This window comes from Grammomys surdaster, unplaced genomic scaffold, assembly GCF_004785775.1.
Source record: "Grammomys surdaster isolate TR1022 unplaced genomic scaffold, NIH_TR_1.0 206, whole genome shotgun sequence".
Taxonomy (NCBI): domain Eukaryota; kingdom Metazoa; phylum Chordata; class Mammalia; order Rodentia; family Muridae; genus Grammomys; species Grammomys surdaster.
In genome coordinates this window covers 7,918,149-7,936,877 of record NW_021604651.1, presented here as the reverse complement: position 1 = coordinate 7,936,877, position 18,729 = coordinate 7,918,149, and the positions used below count along the sequence as shown (strand labels likewise).

The following is an 18,729-nucleotide window of genomic DNA, read 5'->3' as shown; positions in this document are numbered from 1 at the left end:
TTTATACCTTGTTTTTTGGTTTGGTTGTTTTTGTTTTTCTTTTTCAAGACATCATTTCTTTGTGCGATCCTGGTAGTCCTAAAACTTGTTCTGTAGATCAAGCTGGCTTTGAATTTACAGAGATCTATCTGCTTCTGTCTCCCAAGTGCAGAAATTAAAAGTGTGCAGCACCACAGCTGGCATATACCCTTTAAATAATAATTCCAGAGGCCAAAAAATGGCTCAGAGTATCAAACAAGTGTTTTCTGTGCATAAGGAACTGAGTTCAGATCCCCAGGACTGACTTAAAAAGTCAGGCATAGTGCTGTCTGCCTACAACCTTGGTGCTGGGGAGACAGATGGATAAAAGAGGCTCGTTGGTCAGCCAGCCGGGCTGAACGGGCAATCTGCAGTTTCAATAAGCAACAATGTCTCCAAAAAGGTGGTAAAAAGGGGACCAAAGAAAAACATTGTGATGTAAACCTTTGGCTTTCCCACTTGCTTGCATGGGTAGGTACATCACACACACAGGTTTTAATTACACAAAATTAAGTTTCCTTATTAATCTCCTTCCTAAGTTCCTTGACACTGCCATTTTACATACTCCCTTTATGAATTTCAATACTGCATAGAGACTCATAGAATATTTGTATCTTTGTGACTGACTGTCTTAATTACTATCCTTTTGCTGTGAGGAGACAAAAGGCTACTTTTAAAAGAAAGCTGTTAATTGCAGGCTTGCTCACAGTTTCAGAGCTAGTCCATAACCATCATGGTGGGAGGCGGGCACAGCATGACACTGGAGCAGTAGCTGAGAGCTTCCTTCCTGATTCACAGGCAGAGAGAGGAAAAAAGAGAGAGGGACGGTGGGAGGGAGAGGGTGAGACGAAAGGAGGAAGAGAGAGGAGAGAGGGAGGGAGGGAAGAAGAGAGAGAGAGGGTGAGGGAGAAAGTAGAAAGTGAGGGAAGGAGAAAAAGGGAGAGGGAGAGAGGGAGGGGGGATGAAGAGGGAAGAGAGGGGGGAGGGAGGGAGGGAGGGAGGGAGGGAGGGAGGGAGGGAGGGAGGGAGAGAGAGAGAGAGAGAGAGAGAGAGAGAGAGAGAGAGAGAGAGGACTCTGGGTCTATTGTGGGCTTTTGAAACCTTTGAGCCTGCTCCCAGTAGTGCACCCCAAGGCGGCAGCAACCCCTAATCCTTCGTAAACAGTTCTATCACCTGGGAATCAAGCATCCAAATATGTACGCCTATGGGAGCCCTTCCCATGCCCCGCCTCTTTTTTTTTTTTTTTTGATAGGTTTTCTCTGTATAACAACCTTGGCTGCCCTGAAATTAGATTTGTACTCCAGGCTAGTCTTAAAATCACAGACATCAGCCAGGATTAAAGGCATGTACCACCAGACTCGGCTGTATGGCAATCATTTTCATTCAAACCACCACACTGACTTAGCTCACTGAACATGTTATGTTCAAGACTCACCCTTGTTGCAGCCTGTGTTAGTATTTCCTTTGTCTTAAATTTAACTTTTTTTTTTTTTAAATCATGTCATAGGTGCTGGAGAGGGGGCTCAGTGGCTAAGTCCCTGTCCTTGTAGAGGTCTAGAGTCTGGTTCTCAGCATCCATGTGTTCAGTGCCTGTAAGTCCAGCTCCAGGACATGCAGTGCTCTCTCTGCCTTCTGCAGGCACAGCATGCATGCGCATACATGCACGTGCATGCAAATGTGCACATGCACACATAACTAACAATAAAACACATCTTAAAAAAATCACGTCAAGGTAAAATGAACATACACCAAGATACAACAGTGTTTACAATGTAGTGAGGTTACAGGTGTTTGCGCCTGAAACCACCACTGCACTCAATGTTGTTCTCTTTGTCGGGGTAATTAGAGTATATGTGCTAAGCATATGTCCTAGAAGATAAATTTAAGTTTACAACTTGGAGTTACTAGCTAGAGGTGCTATTCTGTGCAGGTATTCACTCTCTTAGTCATCCAAAGTCTTTCCTTTTCTGGAACTTTATGCAACTTTGGCAGTATCGGCACATTTTGGCATATTTCTACCTATCTGGGAACCATGTGTTTTTTTCTGTGTTCCTACAAATTCCCTTATTTTAGATTCCTGGCACAGGTTGTGTATCCCTTAACTGCAATGGTTGGGACACAGAAAGTTTTCAAAATATTTTTATAAACACAAAATACCTGGAAGATGAGACTAAAGTTCCTATATGAAATTCACTTCTTACACACACACACGCACACACACACACACGCATACACACACACACATACACACACGCACACACACACACACGCATACACACACACACACGCATACACACACACACGCATTGGCTGAAGGAAATTGTATACACTATTTTGCTCACCTATACGTATAACAGACACTGTATATTGCAACTGATGGGCCCAGGAAGCCTTTTATCCTTTGGGGGTGCTTAGAGAACCATGTTGTGAACGTCTCTTTGGTAACGTGAGGTCAGGTGTGAGACCACCCATCTGAAGCGGTCCATCAGCTCACACTTGATCTGAGACCATTTTGGACTTCAGACTTTCAGGTTAGTGGGGGTCCATCTGTATAACTGGCACTTTGTTGTAGTTGTCTTTTGTGACTGGTTTATCTCACTCAGCGTTATCATCGATGTTCTCACGAATAACAAGATCTCCCTTCCCCTTCCCTCCCTCTCCCCCTTCCTTCCTTCCTTTCTCTCTCTCCTTCCCTCTGTCTCTCTCTCCCCTCCCCTCTTTCTTTCTTTTTTTGCTACAGTTTCCCTGTGTAGCCCTGGCTGTCCTCGGAGCTTGCCCTGTAGACCAGGCTGGCCTCAAACTCAGAGATCTGCCTGCCTCTGCCTCCAGAGTGCTGGGATTAAAGGCGGGTGCTATTACTACCCTGCTGAGTTCTTTAATACTGAACACAAAAATTTTCTCTCTCTGTCTCTCTCTCTGTCTCTCTCTCTCTGTCTCTCTCTCTGTCTCTCTCTCTCTGTCTCTCTCTCTGTCTCTCTCTGTCTCTGTCTCTCTCTCTGTCTCTCTCTCTCTCTTTCTTTTTACGAGACCGGGTTTCTCTGTATAGCCCTGGCTGTCCTGGAACTCACTCTGTAGACCAGGCTGGTCTCGAACTCAGAAATCCGCCTGCCTCTGCCTCCCAAGTGCTGGGATTAAAGGCGTGTGCCACCACCGCCCAGCAGAGTTCTTTCTTTTAAAGGTGCAATAATATACCATTGTATTTATTTGCATATTTTTTAGATTAATTTATTTTATATATGTAACACCGTCTTCATGCACACCAGAAGTGGGCACCAGACACCATTCTAGATGTTTGTGAGAAGTGCTCTTAACCACTAAGCCAGCTCCTATATCCAGCTCCTATATCCACATTTTTTAACCATTCATCCTCAGTTGGCATTTAGGTTGCCTCCATGTCTCTGCTACTGTGATACTGTCACTATGAGCATGGGAGTGCAGTTAGCTCTATGGCCTTGGCTTTGATTGCTTTGTATGTACACTCAGAAGTGAGTGTGCTCGTGTGGTGTTTACATTTTTTGATGTTTTGAAGAAGCTCCATACTGTTTTCCATAAAGGCTGTAGAATTCACATCTGACAGGGTTCAAGGAATTCTTTTCCTTTTCTCTATAACTTCGTCAGTACTTACCCTTCCTCCAACAGATATGAAGATATACCTCATGTGGCTTTGACTTACATTTCCCTGATGATGTCCTAGTTTTGTTTCCTGTTGACTGATAAAGCACTCTGGCAAAAGTAATTTTTTCAGTAATTTATTTTTTATTCACTTTACATCCCAAATACAGCACCCCTCCCTCCTCTTCTCCTAGTCCCACACTTGCAAATCCCTCTGCTCATTGTCCCCTCCTCGTCTTCTCAGAGAAAGAAAGCCTCCTTTGGGTACCACCCTAGAACATCTAGTCCCAGCAGGACTAGGTGTATCTTCTCCCACTGAGGCACAACCAGGCAGTCCAGGTAGGGAAAGGGGATCCAATGGGAAGGAACAGAGACCAAGACAGCTCCGCTCCACTTGTTAGGGGAGCCACATGAAGACCAACCTGAACATTTGCTAAAAATGTATAGGGTATCTAAGTCCAGCCCCTGCATGGTCCCTGGTTGGGGGCCCAGTTTCTGTGAGCCCCCGTAGTCCTAGGTTAGTTGACTCTGTAGGTATTCTTGTGGTGTTCTTGACCCATCCAGCAGCTCAGTTCTATCCCTAACTCTTCCACAAGACTCTCTGAGCTCTGTCTGATGATTGGGTGCAGGTCTCTGCATCTGTTTCCATCTGCTACTGGATGAAGCCTCTGGGAGACAGTTATGCTAGGTTCCTGTCTGCAAGCATAGCAAAGTGTCACAATTAGTCAGGGATTGTCTCTCTCTCTCTCGTGGGTCAGATCTCAAGTTAGGGCAGTTATTGGTTGGCTGTTTCCTCAGTTTCTGCTCCATCTGTATTTCTGCATATCTTGTAGGCAAGACAAATTTTGAGTTGAAGATTTTGTGGGTGGATTGATGTCCCACTCTTTTCACTTGGAATTCTGCCTGGCAACAGGAGGTGGCCACTTCAGTCTCTATTACCCTTTGGTAGGAATCTCAGCTAGGGTCACGCCATAGTCTCCTTGTAAACCCCCATCCCTGGCCTTCAGTTAGTCACCAGAGATGCCCCTACCTATTTCCATTCTAACTCCCAGCCCTCCCCAGGCCCTCTTCACGCCCGATTGTCATCCCCGGTCCCCTCTTCACCTCCTTTCCTACCTAGTTCCCTCTCCATTCATCTCTAATGAGTACTTTCCTTTTCTGAGTGAGATTTCTGAGTCCTCTCTTCTGACCTCTTTATTACCCAGTTTCATTGGATCTGTGGATTTTAGCATGGTTATTCTGCACTTCATGGTTAATGTCAACTTAGAATTGAATACATACCATATGTCTTTCTGTGTTACCTCACTCAGGGTGATATTCTTAAATTTCATCTATTTGCCTGCAAAATTCATGATGTCTTTGACTAGTATTCCATTGTGTAGATGTACCATATTTTCTTCATCTATTCTTCAGTTGAAGGACATTTAGGTTGTTTCTAGTTTATGGCTATTATGAAAAAAGCTGCTATGAACATAGTTGAGCAAGTGTCCCTGTGGTATAGTGGGACATCTTTTGGGTATAAGCCTAGGAGTGGTATTTCTGGGTCTTAACGTCGAACTATTCCCAGTTTCATGAGAAACCACTAAATTGATTTCCAAAGTGGTTGTACAAGTTTGCACTCCCACTACCAATGGAGGAGTGTTCTCCTTGCTCCACATCCTTGCCAGCCTGTGTTGTCACTTGTTTTTGATCTTAGCCATTCTGACAGGTATAAGATGGAATCTCAGGGTCTGCATTTCCCTGATGACTAAGGATGTTAAACATTTCAAGTGCTTCCTGGCAATTTCGATTCCCCTATTGAGAATTCTGTTTAGCTCTGTACCCCATTTTAAATTGGGTTATTTGATTTTTGGTGTCTAACTTCTTGATTTCTTTCTAATATTTTGGATATTAGTCCTCTGTTAGATGGAGAGTTGGTGAAGATCTTTTCCCAAACTGTAGGCTGCTGTTTGTCCTACTGATGGTGTCCTTTGCCTTACAGAGGCTTTTCAGTTTCATGAGGTCCCATTTATCAATTGTTGAAATTAGAACCTGAGCCATTGGTGTTCTGTTCAGGAAGTTGTCTCCTGTATACTTTCTTTTATTAGATTTAGTGTGTCCAGTTTTATGTTGAAGTCTTTCTTTGATCCACTTGTACTTTTGTGTAGGGTGATAGATATGGATCTATTTGCATTCTCCTGCATGCAGATGTCCAGTTAGACTCGTATCATTTGCAGATGCTTTTTTCCATTGTATAGTTTTGCCTTCTTTGTAAAAACTCAAGTGTCTGTAGGTGCGTGGGTTCATTTCAGGGTCTTCAAACTTGATTCCATTCCATTGATCAATCTGTCTGTTTCTATACCAATACCATGCAGTTTTTATTAATATTGCTCTGAGGTACAGCTTGAGATCAGGGGTGATGATACCTCCAGTTCTTTTATTGTACATGATTGTTTTATCAATCCTGGGTTTTTTGTTTTTCCATATGAAGTTGAGAATTGCTCTCAACTTCATATGGAAGTTCATATGGACTCTCAATTTAAGGTCTGTATTGTGTTGAATCTGGAGATTGCTTTTGGTAAGATGGCCATTTTCACTATGTTAACTCTACCAACCCATGAGCATGGAAGATCTTTCCATCTTCTGATATCTTCCTCAATTTCCTTCTTCAGAGATTTGAAGTTCTTGTCATACAGGTCTTTCACTTGCTTGGTTAGAGTTACATCAAGATAGTTTATATCATTTATGGCTACTGTAAAGGGTTTTGTTCCAATTTCTTTCTCAGTCTGTTTATTGTTTATATAAAGGAGGGCTACTGATTTTTTTGAAGTTAATTTTGTATCCACCCATTTTGATGAAGGTGCTTATCAGTTGTAGGTTAGAATGTTGTAGAATGTTTGGGGTCGCTTATTTATACTATCATATCATCTGAGAATAGCAATATGTTGAATTCTTCCTTTTCAATTTCTATCCTCTTGATCTCCTTTAGTTGTATTACTGCTCTAGTTAGAACTTCAAGTACTATATTGAATAGTCAGGGAGAGAGTGGACAGCTTTGTTTTGTCTCTGATTTTAGTGGAATTGCTTTATTTTGATGCTGGCTATTGGCTTGCTGTGTATTGCTTTTATTATGTTTAGGTATGTGCCTTGTATCCCTGATCTCTCCAGGACTTTTAACATGAAGGGGTGTTGGATTTTGTCAGAGGCTTTTGAAGCACCTAATTAGATGATCATGTGGAGTTTTTTTCTTTGTTTTTATGCTGGTTTATGTTAATGTATTTTTGTATATTGACCCACCCCTGCACCCCTGGGTTGAAGCCGACATGATCATGTTGGATGATCTTTTCCATGTCTTCTTGGATTTGGTTTGTGAGTATAGAGTATTTTTGCATCAATGTTCATAAGTGAAATTGGTCTGACATTCTCTTTCATTTAAATTATGAAAATAATTTAAGGGGAAAATAGCTTCTTTGGCTCGTAGTTTAAGGTTACAATAAATCATTTTAGGCTAGCATTTAATCATATTTTATCCACAGTCAAGAGTAGAAAGAAATGAACTAGTGCATTCATGCTTATGTTCTGCTGGCTTTCTCCAATGATACAATGCAAAATCCCTTGCTCAGGGAATGGTGTCACCCACAGTGGGCAAGAATTCCCACTAATCAAGACCATCTCCCACAGACATGCTCACAAGCCACCAAATCTATACAATCTGTTACTGGCTCTCCTCCTATGTTATTCTAGATTGTCTCAAGTTGACAAACTAACCAGCACACTTGGTGATATTGCCTTTCATTTACCTGTTGATCATTCATATGACTTTGTTAACAAAAATTCCTACTCAGTTCCTTTATATAGTTTTTGGTCACAAGGACTGGAGAGATGGTTCAGCAGTCTTAGTTATGGTTTTACTGCTGTGAACAGAAACCATGACCAGGGCAACTCTTATAAAGACAACATGGATATGGGGGTTTGCACTTAGTGTGAGGTCGGGTCCAATCTCACTCTTTTGCACATGGATATCCAATTTTCTAAGTGTGGTTTACAGAGAAAAAAAAATATTTTCCCTGTTGTGCATTCTTGATACTCTTCTGGGAGGATCAGCTAACAGTGTTTGTGCATGTTCATTTTTGAGTTCTCTATTCCTTAGAACTGCAAGTTTACTTTTACACTAGTATATTGTTTTGATGGCTGTAACTCTAGTATTTTCTAAAATTAGGGACTATCATGCTTCTAGCTTTATTCTTGCCCAAAACTGACTTGACTATTCAGAAATGTCTGTATTTCTATAGATTTTTTGCTCTATTGATTTTTTTTTTTAGTGTCACTAGAATTTGGCTAGGAACTTCATGAAATCTTTGTTTAGGGAGCATGAATGTTTTGACAGCATTAACCCTTAAAAACTGACACACAGGATATCTTTCCAGTTATTTGTATTTGAGGGTTGCAGATGTAGCCTAATGACCCAACATGTCACTGACTGTATGGTTCTAATATGTGACTATCCAGGATAGAAAACAAACCTATATTGTAGATACTGGTGGTTTCTAAGATGAGGGAAGTGGGCAATGGGGAGAGGTTGCCTAGCTGGCAGGATGGTTTTACTTTGGCTAGAAAGGTTTGGGAACTAGAGGTAGGGTTATACAACACTACAAACACACTATGTGCTATTTCTATTGCTCACCTTAAAATGCTTGATTTCCTGTTAGACAGTTTCACCTTAAAATTTCATAAAATTTTTATTTTGAAAAATTAAAAATTCTGTGTATGTACATGTGAATGTCCTTGGAGATCAGAAGCATGGAATTCCTTGGAGCTGGAGTTAGAGGCGATTGTAAATCATCCAACATGAAATATAGATATGTCAGGTCCCCTGCAAGAGCAGTGTATGTGCTGGACCACTAAGCAAGCCATCTTTCAGCTTCCGCCTTAACCAATTTTGAATGCCACCCACGTTGCTGTGAGACAGAACTGAACTTACAGAGGGTTCATAGGCAATGCTACCTCAAAAGAATAATGATGTGTCATTGTCTAAAGATTACTGCTTCATTGTGCCTGGTTCATTATCTCAGAGTGATGAAGGAGCACACCTGATTAGCTGTCAAAATCAAATGCTCACACATCAATTCAAGGGGGCTGGTGAGGCAAACATTCTGATTTTTTCCCATTCATATATAGAAAGACAGGCCTTACATGACTTATAGGACAAAACCCATTACTAAACAGATACCCTTTTCTCCAGAACAGTAAGTATCTGCTTCATGTCCGTGGACCCAATTTGATTCCTAGCACCCACACCAAGCAACTTATCACCTGTAAATTCCAAACCCATGGATCTGATCATGGATTAGATGCTCCTCTTCTAGTATCTGAGGACACACACACACACATGCACACACACTAACATTTTTTCTAAACTTTAGAAACAAGTGTTTTAGCCTAAAAAGCACATTGTAATAATCTAGTAAAGATAGATCTATATAATCCCTCTTTAAAGCCTGTAACACATGTAAGCCTGTTTTAAGTTAATAAAAGTGTATGGTCTTGAAGTAACAGGTGTGTGTGTGTGTGCATGTGGTGAGTCCAAGCATGCATGTTGGTATATGTAGGTGCTGTCCATGTGTGGGAGGCCAAAGATCTCTCAACTGAGTCCAGAGCTTGCTGATTTGGTTAGTCCAACTAGCTAGCTCACTCTGGGGATCCCATTTGTCACTATATGCTGAATGCTGAATTACAGGCTGCTGCCACACCTACCCTGCATTTATGTAGGTGCTGGAAATCTGTATTTGATCTTTATCCTTGTGCAGCAGATGCTTTTTGTATGAAGCCTCAGGAACAATTTTGATGGGAATAGAAATAACCATGTTAACCACAAAAATAACTATTTTTAACAGACAGCTATAAAAGTGCAATGATGTCAAAATTTCATCAAGTTATAGAAAATATACCTTTACACGATTACTTTTCTAAGTATAAAATTATATGCTAACCTCTACCCTTGAGGTAAAGTCCCCTATTGCTATTAATAGAAGGAAATACCAGGAATCTTTTATTTTAAGACTCCAGGCTGTTATTTTGTGAGACAGAGTCTTACCGTGGAGCTTGGCTGGCCTGGAGCTTGCTCTCCTGCTTCAGCATCCTAGGACGGAGTTAGCATTATAATGCCTATGCTACCACGCCTAACCATGGCTGGTTAAGAAATCTTTGATTTTGTATGTATAAGTACTGTGAAATGATAAATGAAACTGTAATTGATCACCAATAAGAGTTATCTGAAAAAAAAAAAAAGCTTTTTAATAAGAGAATATTTAGTGCTAGAAATTGTAGGTGTGGTAGAACAAGGTCAAGTTAGGCCCAGGTCCTGGCATTAAAATCCTATGCAGTAACTGCTAGGGTATTGGGTTTTTTTACTTTTGTGTATACAGCCAAGGTGTGTGTGTGTATGCTAAATACACACACATGCTTATATATATTCAGTTTTTTAAACTGTTTAGAATAATTCCTTAAATATTCATGGGATGAGAATTGGAGGGACGGCTCAGCAAGGAGAGGGGCTCATTGTATAAGCCTGGAGACCTGAGTTTATCCCTAGAACCCACATAAAGGCAGAGAGAATTTACTCCAGAGTTTTTCCCTTCTACATAACCCCACCACACACACACACACCTTCAATCCTACATCATGCACACAACAGATTTTTTAAAAAAATTTTATAGGGTGAAAAAACCTTACAAGGTCTTTCTTAAAACATTGAAAGAATGCAAAAGAGAAGAAATACTCCAAGAAAAAAAAGGATTTAGTTTTAATATAAAATACCCCACAAAACAATAATGCTTCTTAATGTCATTAAAGTGTTGTACCTGCAAGACAACTTTCATCTTCTGAGGTAAGGTCACTTGAGCACATTCTAGCCTTTTACCCAAAGTCAGAGTAGGTATATGTAACCTTGTGGCCCACATGCACCCAGCATGCTGTTTTGTAAATGAAGTTACACAAACAGGCTCAGTAGTTAAATATTCCCCAGCGCTGTTTTCATCTACAAACCAAACAGACCTCAGTATTCACTGTGGACACGATTGCTTTTGGACTGCTTACTTCTATTCAAAGGCTGGCTTTATCTGAATTGTTAGTTCCTGACTTAGGAGGAAGTATGACTATGTAAGAAGGTAGCACGTACACTGCTAAGCACAAGGCATCTTTCATTGTCCTCCATCCTGCTACTTTACTTTCTGGGTGAGGCAACTAAGAGTTCAGCACTAGTTCCTTCTCACAAAAGGCAAGCACAAACAGCTCACTCATCAGTGACTTTGAATAAAGCTATTGGACAGAGATACAAACTTTACAAAGCCCAAGGAATTAGATACTTTGGAGACTTACTTTAATCTAAGGGTTTTGTACATAATTTATAGCACAGGAAAACAGGCTTGACAAGAAATTGCTATTTAGCCGGGCAGTGGTGGTGTATGCCTTTAATCCCAGCACTTGGGAGGCAGAGGCAGGTGGATTCCTGAGTTCAAGGCCAGCCTGGTCTACAGAGTGAGTTCCAGGACAGCCAGGGCTACACAGAGAAACCCTGTCTTGAAAAACCAAAAAAGTGGTCCTCACATAGGTAAACTTTTTTTGTATGTCCAGGCTTGAAAGGTTTATAATATTGCAAAATAGTTTCCTGTGGTAGTTTTGTGTTACAACTTGTCTTGGAAACAGGAAGAATGAAAAAACCAGCTCTCTTTAAATATTCAAGAAAACAATGATCTATTTTTCATATTCAACTTCTTTAAATTGATGAGGAAAATAAACGTACAATAAACGTTTCTCTTGATGTGAAAGAAGTCCTCCCTGTACGTATTAGCAGTGTGTCCTTGTATTTTCAATTCTCAGTAGGTCAGTGAAGCACACAAAACGGAACTTATTGTACAAAACCTACTGCTTACAATGCGCATGACAGCACAAAAGACAGGCTAACCAAGCAGGAATCGGAATATAAAATTATACAAAGGCAGGTTTTTATTGCAAATATTTGCTCAAAAACTACTATATACAACAGAATTTTAACAGGCCTTGAAAACATTTAACATTCAATTAAACAGTTTAAGAATTCAAAGTACATTTTAAGAATTAAAAATGCAGCATTTAAAATAAAATTTTATTAGTACTTAAAAGCAAATTATTGTTTGTTATATTTATTTCTATAATCTAAAAAATGAACTTAGTAGCTGACTTATGGATAAATTAAGCTAACCTTTAAAAAAAAAACATGTTTTAGGGTCCCATTTTAAGTTTCTACTTTTACAATTAAGGAAGTCCTTTAACATAGTTGAGTACACGCGGCCGCATGTTTTTAGGTCAATTCTTTTTGCCTACAATCTACCATACTTTGGTTTGGTGTCCAGACCATTTTTATGGGTCTACTGCTAAAAATCATTGAAACAATATTAAAAGCATAGTAGCTATTTAAAGAGTTTCAATAACAGATTTCTACTTTATACAACTAGTCCATGGGGGCTGGGGTGGGGTTCTGCACAGCTTATACACTGACTAAAAGCACAAATATAAACTTATATTTTCATAATTTCACTTTCACTGAAAGTTTAATAAAGGTAAGCGGACAGCCTAGCCTGGCAGGCTAACACTTGTGTGGAGGTGCACAGATTCTAAAATTCTTTTTGCATGCTTCTGACAGATTGGAATGTTATATTAAATCCAAACTTAATTTTTATATTCATCCAAGTTCTCAACAGGCCAATTTAGCACTCTAAGCATGCTTTATTACCAGGATCATATTAAAAACAAAGCCTTCATTAACAGTAACAATTGACTGACAGTTCAAAGGTATTTTCAAAAAATGCATGGTTTCAAATCTCTTCCTTTAAGTTTACTAAAAGGAATATTCAGGTGATGAGGACTTTTAAGTTTAGTACTAATTAAAGTTTGCAAAGTCTGATGAACATAGCTATTAATCTTATAATAATTTCATATTGGTAAACAAGATTTCATCAAAAAGTGCTAAGAGACCTTTGGATGACAAACTTAGTTTTCACTAAAGTTCTATTCAGGTTTTTAAAAATGTGGAAATTCATACTAACCGTGCTATTATTGGTAAACTGATTTAATAAGACTGAACATCCAGGTGAAGTGTATGAAGGACCTCCCTCAGATCTCCACTGCTGACCTCTACCATGGCACTCCTGCGCTCACCAGACGGTACTTACTGTTCTAAGTGCTTTCTGCTGGGAATGAAACTTCAGCTTCTTTCCTTTTCATCTGCCAGCTCTACTGCTGTCTCTGCTCTACAAGGGCGACTTCCTCCAGGACTGCTGTTTGATCAGATATTGTGTCATTGGTGTTGGCTGAAGAATCATCACCATGATGGGGGATCTCTGTGGCTTCACATGCAAGTACTTCTGATGGCATCAAAGGCTCCAAAAGCATGTCGCCTTGCTCACTGGCACCAGAACTCACAGGTTCAGATTCATCTCCATGCCTTAGAGACTGATCAATGCCAACACCCCTTGATGTTAACTGCAAATCCTGACTAGTCTCTGAAGACAACTCAGATTCAGTGGGATTGTGCTCTTTACTCTGATCACATGAATCTGTGATTCCTAAACTTTGGTCCATCTTCAGCTCCATTTCCTGACAGGTATGATGTGTTTGTTCTTCCTTTTTCGTATTATTTGTTCCAACATCTGGATCGTGACTCAAGATGTTCTTTGAGCTGCTTACATTTTCTGTATCTGGAACTGTTACATTTCTTTCATGGTTTGCTGCTGCTGCAGCTTCACATACACTTGCATCACGCCCAGTGCCTTCTTCTGATGAAGGAGCTTTATCCTGCTTACTGAAAAACATAGCCGTTTATTATCCATTCATAAAATGATGTAACCCAAAGGCATATTCAGATGTACAACATGTTAAAGAGACTTGACTACCTAAACAGATAAGTCCCTGAGCCCTGGCTATTTATTCTCTTACAACTTGGGAGAAGACTAAGGCAAAAGAAATGCTGGAGCCACAAATAAAAAGGAACCTGAAACCTGAGTACCTACCATCTGTCTTTGTCCTAGGAGTGACTGCTGTTGCCTGATCAAAGCTCTGCCTGTGTCTGGATCAAACTAAATGTCCCTAATAGTCAGTAGAAGTACCTAATCTATCTATGGAAAAGTCTAATTTCTTTTATGTTATATACTCTATGCTTAGATGTCTTTCCTTTATAAACCAAATCAGGATTCACAAACATTTTCCTAATTCTTGATAACCACATGTACTTGAAAATATATGCGAAGAATGCATATATGTATTAGTACATATTTATCTACATACATATTTAGGTGTATGTACACATATTTCTCTGACTCTGGTATGTAAACTGGAATAATTAAATAAATCATAAAAAGGCAGCACCTCTTATGTAGATCTAAGGATGATGACTTTAACAAAAACCAATCACCACATATTCCTGTTTATAACAGTTAATCTATCCAGAATTTGAATGCTTTTTTTCTCAATGTGTTGAGTGGCTACCCTAGTGAGAATATCGGGTGTCATCTACTATGAGACCACTGAGCATACAAAGCAATTTCTCTGCAATTTACTTTGCTCTATTGATCTATATTTGGACTGGTCTTTGGGCAATACTGTTAGTTTCCAACTATACCCCACTGAGATTTTGAACTAAACATTGATTGTATGGAAAAAATCATGTGAAAAATGGTCTTTCATGAAACCTAGCTTAGTTAACATTTGCTTGTCTCCATCCATGTCTCATTTATGATGCTACTGTGAAAGACATTTTTGTCCCTGTGTCAGGCAATCACATGTTATTAGTCTCTCAGAAAGATTCTATTACATCCAATCATCTTAATTAAAACCTATCAATTATTTGTTCTGAGCTCATTTTCTTATGTCCACTAGTCATAGATAAAACCCACATTTTTCTTTCTTTCAAACTGGTAAAATTATTTTTTGTTTAGATCATATTGGACAGACTATTGAGTAATGTACAGCTGATGTATTCATTTTCCTACTGCTTGGGTGACATTTTGTTCAACTTCTTTGCTCAGAACTCTAGGATAAAGATGTAAGGAGGCCGAATTATTTTTCTAGTGAAAACAAAAAAACCATCTTGATAAGGCCTCAATATTTTAGTTTTTTGTGGGGTAGAGTGTTATTCTCAACAGATTAGCAAATAGTCTACTATAAAATATAAAGGAAGAAATAGGAAAATTACATAATTTCACTGATGAATCTCATAATCTGTAGTATCTTATAACTGTTTTCATTTAAGAGAAAATATTTTAAAATCTTTACCCTAGTACATTTAGTATTATTTTACTTATAATACTTTAAGAAACTTAAATTTATAAAACTTTGAACTTTTATTAAAAGTATTACTAAGTAATATCTTATATAATTCACATAACTCTTTGCCAGTTGTCAGTGAAATATAACTTAGGTCAAGTACTAATTTATTTCAATAAACTTGATCAAGAGACTCATTTCCCTTATTCTTACCTTTCAGAATGTGATGCTCCTGGTTCTTCTTCAGCTGTACTATGTCTTGCTGTTCCCTGAAACAATAACACTTTTACATTCATGGCTAAACTTTCATCATCATCATCATCACCACCATCATCATCAATGTCCTTAATCAGAGCAACTTAACTGTACTAGTTAATACACCAAAGGAACAGAAAATGAAGTTTTCAATCTTCAGTGTTCAGTAGAATAATAGGTATTTTTTTCAAATTCATAACATTTTCAATGTAAGAAAAAGTTTTGAATTAAAATCAAGAAGCAGTACCCAACTTTATTAAGAACGATTTCCCAGCTGAATGCAGTAGCCCCCAACTTTAATTTCCAGAACTTGGGAGGCAGAGGCAGGCAGATCTCTGTGAGTATAAGGCCAGCCTAGTCTACATACTGAGTTTCAGATCATTAAAGACCACATAGTGAGATACTGCCTATTTTCCTTACCAAGGTTTTCAAATGTGGAAGTTATTCAAGCAGAAAACTAGTTGAGACTTGTATATGAATAACAAGATACATCTCCCCCCACCCCGAATCTTACATATATTGCAGATACTTAGAAAAAAAACACTTCAAAAAATACTTATTTTGTATTTAAGAATTATGTTAATTCTTCCACTGTCAAGCCACAAGTATGAAAAGATAGATATATTGAATAAAACATCTTGCTTATTTCAAATGTTGAGGAATATTGAAAACCCTCCATCTAGTGGGAGTGGTTCAGCAGTCCCTGACAACCACCAGCCTCCAAGCACACACACACACTGTGTGGAATGTACTAAGAATTACATTGAGTTTCATTTAACCCACAAGTGAGATATTACAAATTGATGTCTGTACAACTGAGAAGAGGAGGGAGCAGGAAGTCCAAGCGATATAACACACAGAGGTCTTGCTCTTAACCCCAGCAGACTGACTCAAACCTGTGACACAAGTCACACACACATTTATGTCCTTATTTTTCCCCAATTCTCTTAAAAATTTTACCATAGAATTAAGCAATTTCATTCATTAAAAAACCAAGAAAATACCAACCATGCTTATTAGTAAAGACACACCAGCAACGTTTCAGAAGCTGACAAGCAGCTGAAAGTAAGGGCTCAGCAGGATGGTGAAGGTGACAGTGATGCCCACAGGAGGGCAGTGAGGGAGTGAGTCGCTTTATACAGAGGGGCTCAGAGGCAAGGCTTTTAGAGAAATCTGGTCTAATGCTGAGCATGTAAAAGGCTAAACTGATGCCCAGGTACTGCTGGGAATCTAACTGTTCTTTCTACAACTCACAAAAGGTAGATTCCTTCCTTCACCACAGAGGTGAACAGTCAGCCCTCTGAACTATCTAATCAAGACTATGTGAGGACCAGAAGCAGCAAAGAACAGCATGAGGGACATGATTTCTCTTTGTAGACACTAATCAGTCCCCAAACTACCCATTCCCCATGAAGACTTTGTGTGTATGGGAAATCTCTTTATAAAATCCCTCACCGCAGCATTAGCACACTGGATTTCATTGCAAAGTCTAAACAATACTCACACACTGTGAAGGTTATATGCACACAAATGCAGGAGGTAAATTCACATTAAAATTTACATCAGTAGGTCTCAAAATATGATTGACAGACACCCAGGGAATCTATGTTAGTTTTCAGGAATTAAGTGAAATCATAATTCTTAATATAATACAAGACTAGCGAGGAATAAAAATGCTGGCACCATAACACAAATCAAGACAAAAGCACCCAAACTGTACCAGCTGTCGCTGTATTCTCCATTACCAAACACAAGCAGAACTAATGTGTTCTTGTTGCTGTTGTCATTACAGTGCTGAGGAGCAACCCAGGGCTGTGTGCACTGCATGGTGGAGCTCTACTGAGGTACACCCCACAACCTGAGGTGTCAGTCTTTGAACTTATGTCTTGTCAATATTCTGTGCATATATTTAAAGCACCAGGGTCTATGGCTGTGTTGTGAACTCAACAGACTTTTCCCCTCATAAAACGTCACTTTTGTTTTAAATGAAAGCCAAACTATACGTATTTTTATTTTGATATTCAGTAGATATTTCATAAAGCAAGCTTGGAATATCAAGCAAAAAATTGTATTACTGTTAGCAATAAAATCAAGCAAGAACTTTTATTTCTAGGAAACTCCTATGCATCACAGATAAACTCAGGGCCAGTATTAATGAGTAAGACTGACATATAATTTAGCACATCACCATTTTGTAGATCTCTCTAATTCAGTGAAAACAAAAAACAACAACAACAAAAAAAAACCCAGAAAAGAACAAAGGACATTTTCCATCATCAGCACATGACTTACCATAGATAAAAGACCTACTCAAAATATAATACAGGACGTCTGGATTAAAAATGGCAGAGTTCTGGCTAGGCAGGTGTGATACATGCCTTTAATCCCAGAACTTGGGAGGCAGAGGCAGGTGTATCTCTGTGAGTTCAAGGTCAGCCTGGTCTACAAAGAGAGTTTCAGGACATCCAGGGTTACACAGAGAAACTGTCTCCAAAACAAAACAAAACAAAAGGCAGAGTTCTTAGAAGCAACCTACATGTGACTCCATAAATGACTAGTAGATTTTACTCTGAAGGAAGGAAGAGGCAAAACATTAGGAATTAAGAAAAATGGTTAGCCCAGGACAGTCAGGGCTACACAGAGAAACCCTGTCTTGGAAACCAAAGGAAAAAAAAAAAAGAAGAAAGATGGTTAGCTGTAGTGGTTAGCTGTAGTGCTGGAGACACAGAAAAACTATATAAGCAACAAGAGCAAAGAGACCTCAGCTCCAGCACATCCCTCCTAGAGACGGAAGGAGAAGCTAAATCCACAAAGACAGCCAGGTAGGCAACTTGCTGAAGACAAGATAGTAGTCCTAGCACAGGATAAGCCTGTAATCCTATCAAATCTTAAATCTGGTTAGAAATTTTAGTAGGAAAATAACTCTCCCTGTATGGCACCAGCACTGGAGAAGAAATCCATTTTACAACACTTCCATATTACATCACAATATACCATCTTGAGAAGGAACCTGTTCGGGCCTGAGCTACTCTGGAAACCAGAAGACAAGGGAGAATCACAAGTCAGGGTGCCTGGAGACACTAACACAGAGAAGAGAAAACAAGATGAATGAACATGCTAAGCAGTTTAAGCAGCAGGGAACTCATGTTAGGAAGGGCCAATGGTCAGTGACTCCCATATGACAATTTGGGGACTTGGGATTACTGGGGAGATGATAGCCCTCAACCTGCAGTTGGCAGATTGCCCAGACTCTGGAGATGACTCCTTGCTATGTGAGGTCTGAGGCTAGCAAGAACGAGAAACTTATGCTTCCTCCTTCCCATCCCCAGGGTGATGCACTGCTAGGCAGGCTCTGAAACTGGTTCTCTCAGATCTCTTCAGCATAGACTAGTTTGTTTCCTCTACTCTTTGATGCCTTTCAGAAAATTCCTCAACTTGGATGCTTATCACCTACGGGCACACAAACTGAAAGGTATTGGGAGCAAGTAAGAACCTGTTTAGCCTTCAGTCCATAGAACTAAGATTGGCCAGCAGTGTTCGTAGTATACAAAGAAAATTCAGCACTGA

The 18,729-nt window shown here is 39.4% G+C and overlaps 1 protein-coding gene across 2 annotated transcripts in view; it reads right to left on the bottom strand.

Annotated features, from left to right (window-relative positions):
• Nucleotides 1–10,965: 10,965 nt before the first annotated feature.
• Nucleotides 10,966–18,729, bottom strand: part of Znf280d (zinc finger protein 280D) — a 45,929-nt gene continuing 38,165 nt past the window's right edge. The window contains exons 12-13 of one of the 2 annotated variants that reach the window (XM_028771343.1): nt 15,121–15,176; nt 10,966–13,447 (exon numbers count right to left, since the gene is read on the bottom strand). In XM_028771343.1, the coding sequence (XP_028627176.1) occupies nt 12,880–13,447; nt 15,121–15,176 (624 nt within the window). In that variant the 3' untranslated portion in view covers nt 10,966–12,879. The remainder of the gene's footprint in view (nt 13,448–15,120; nt 15,177–18,729) is intronic. The other variant, XM_028771344.1, reaches the window with a different exon arrangement.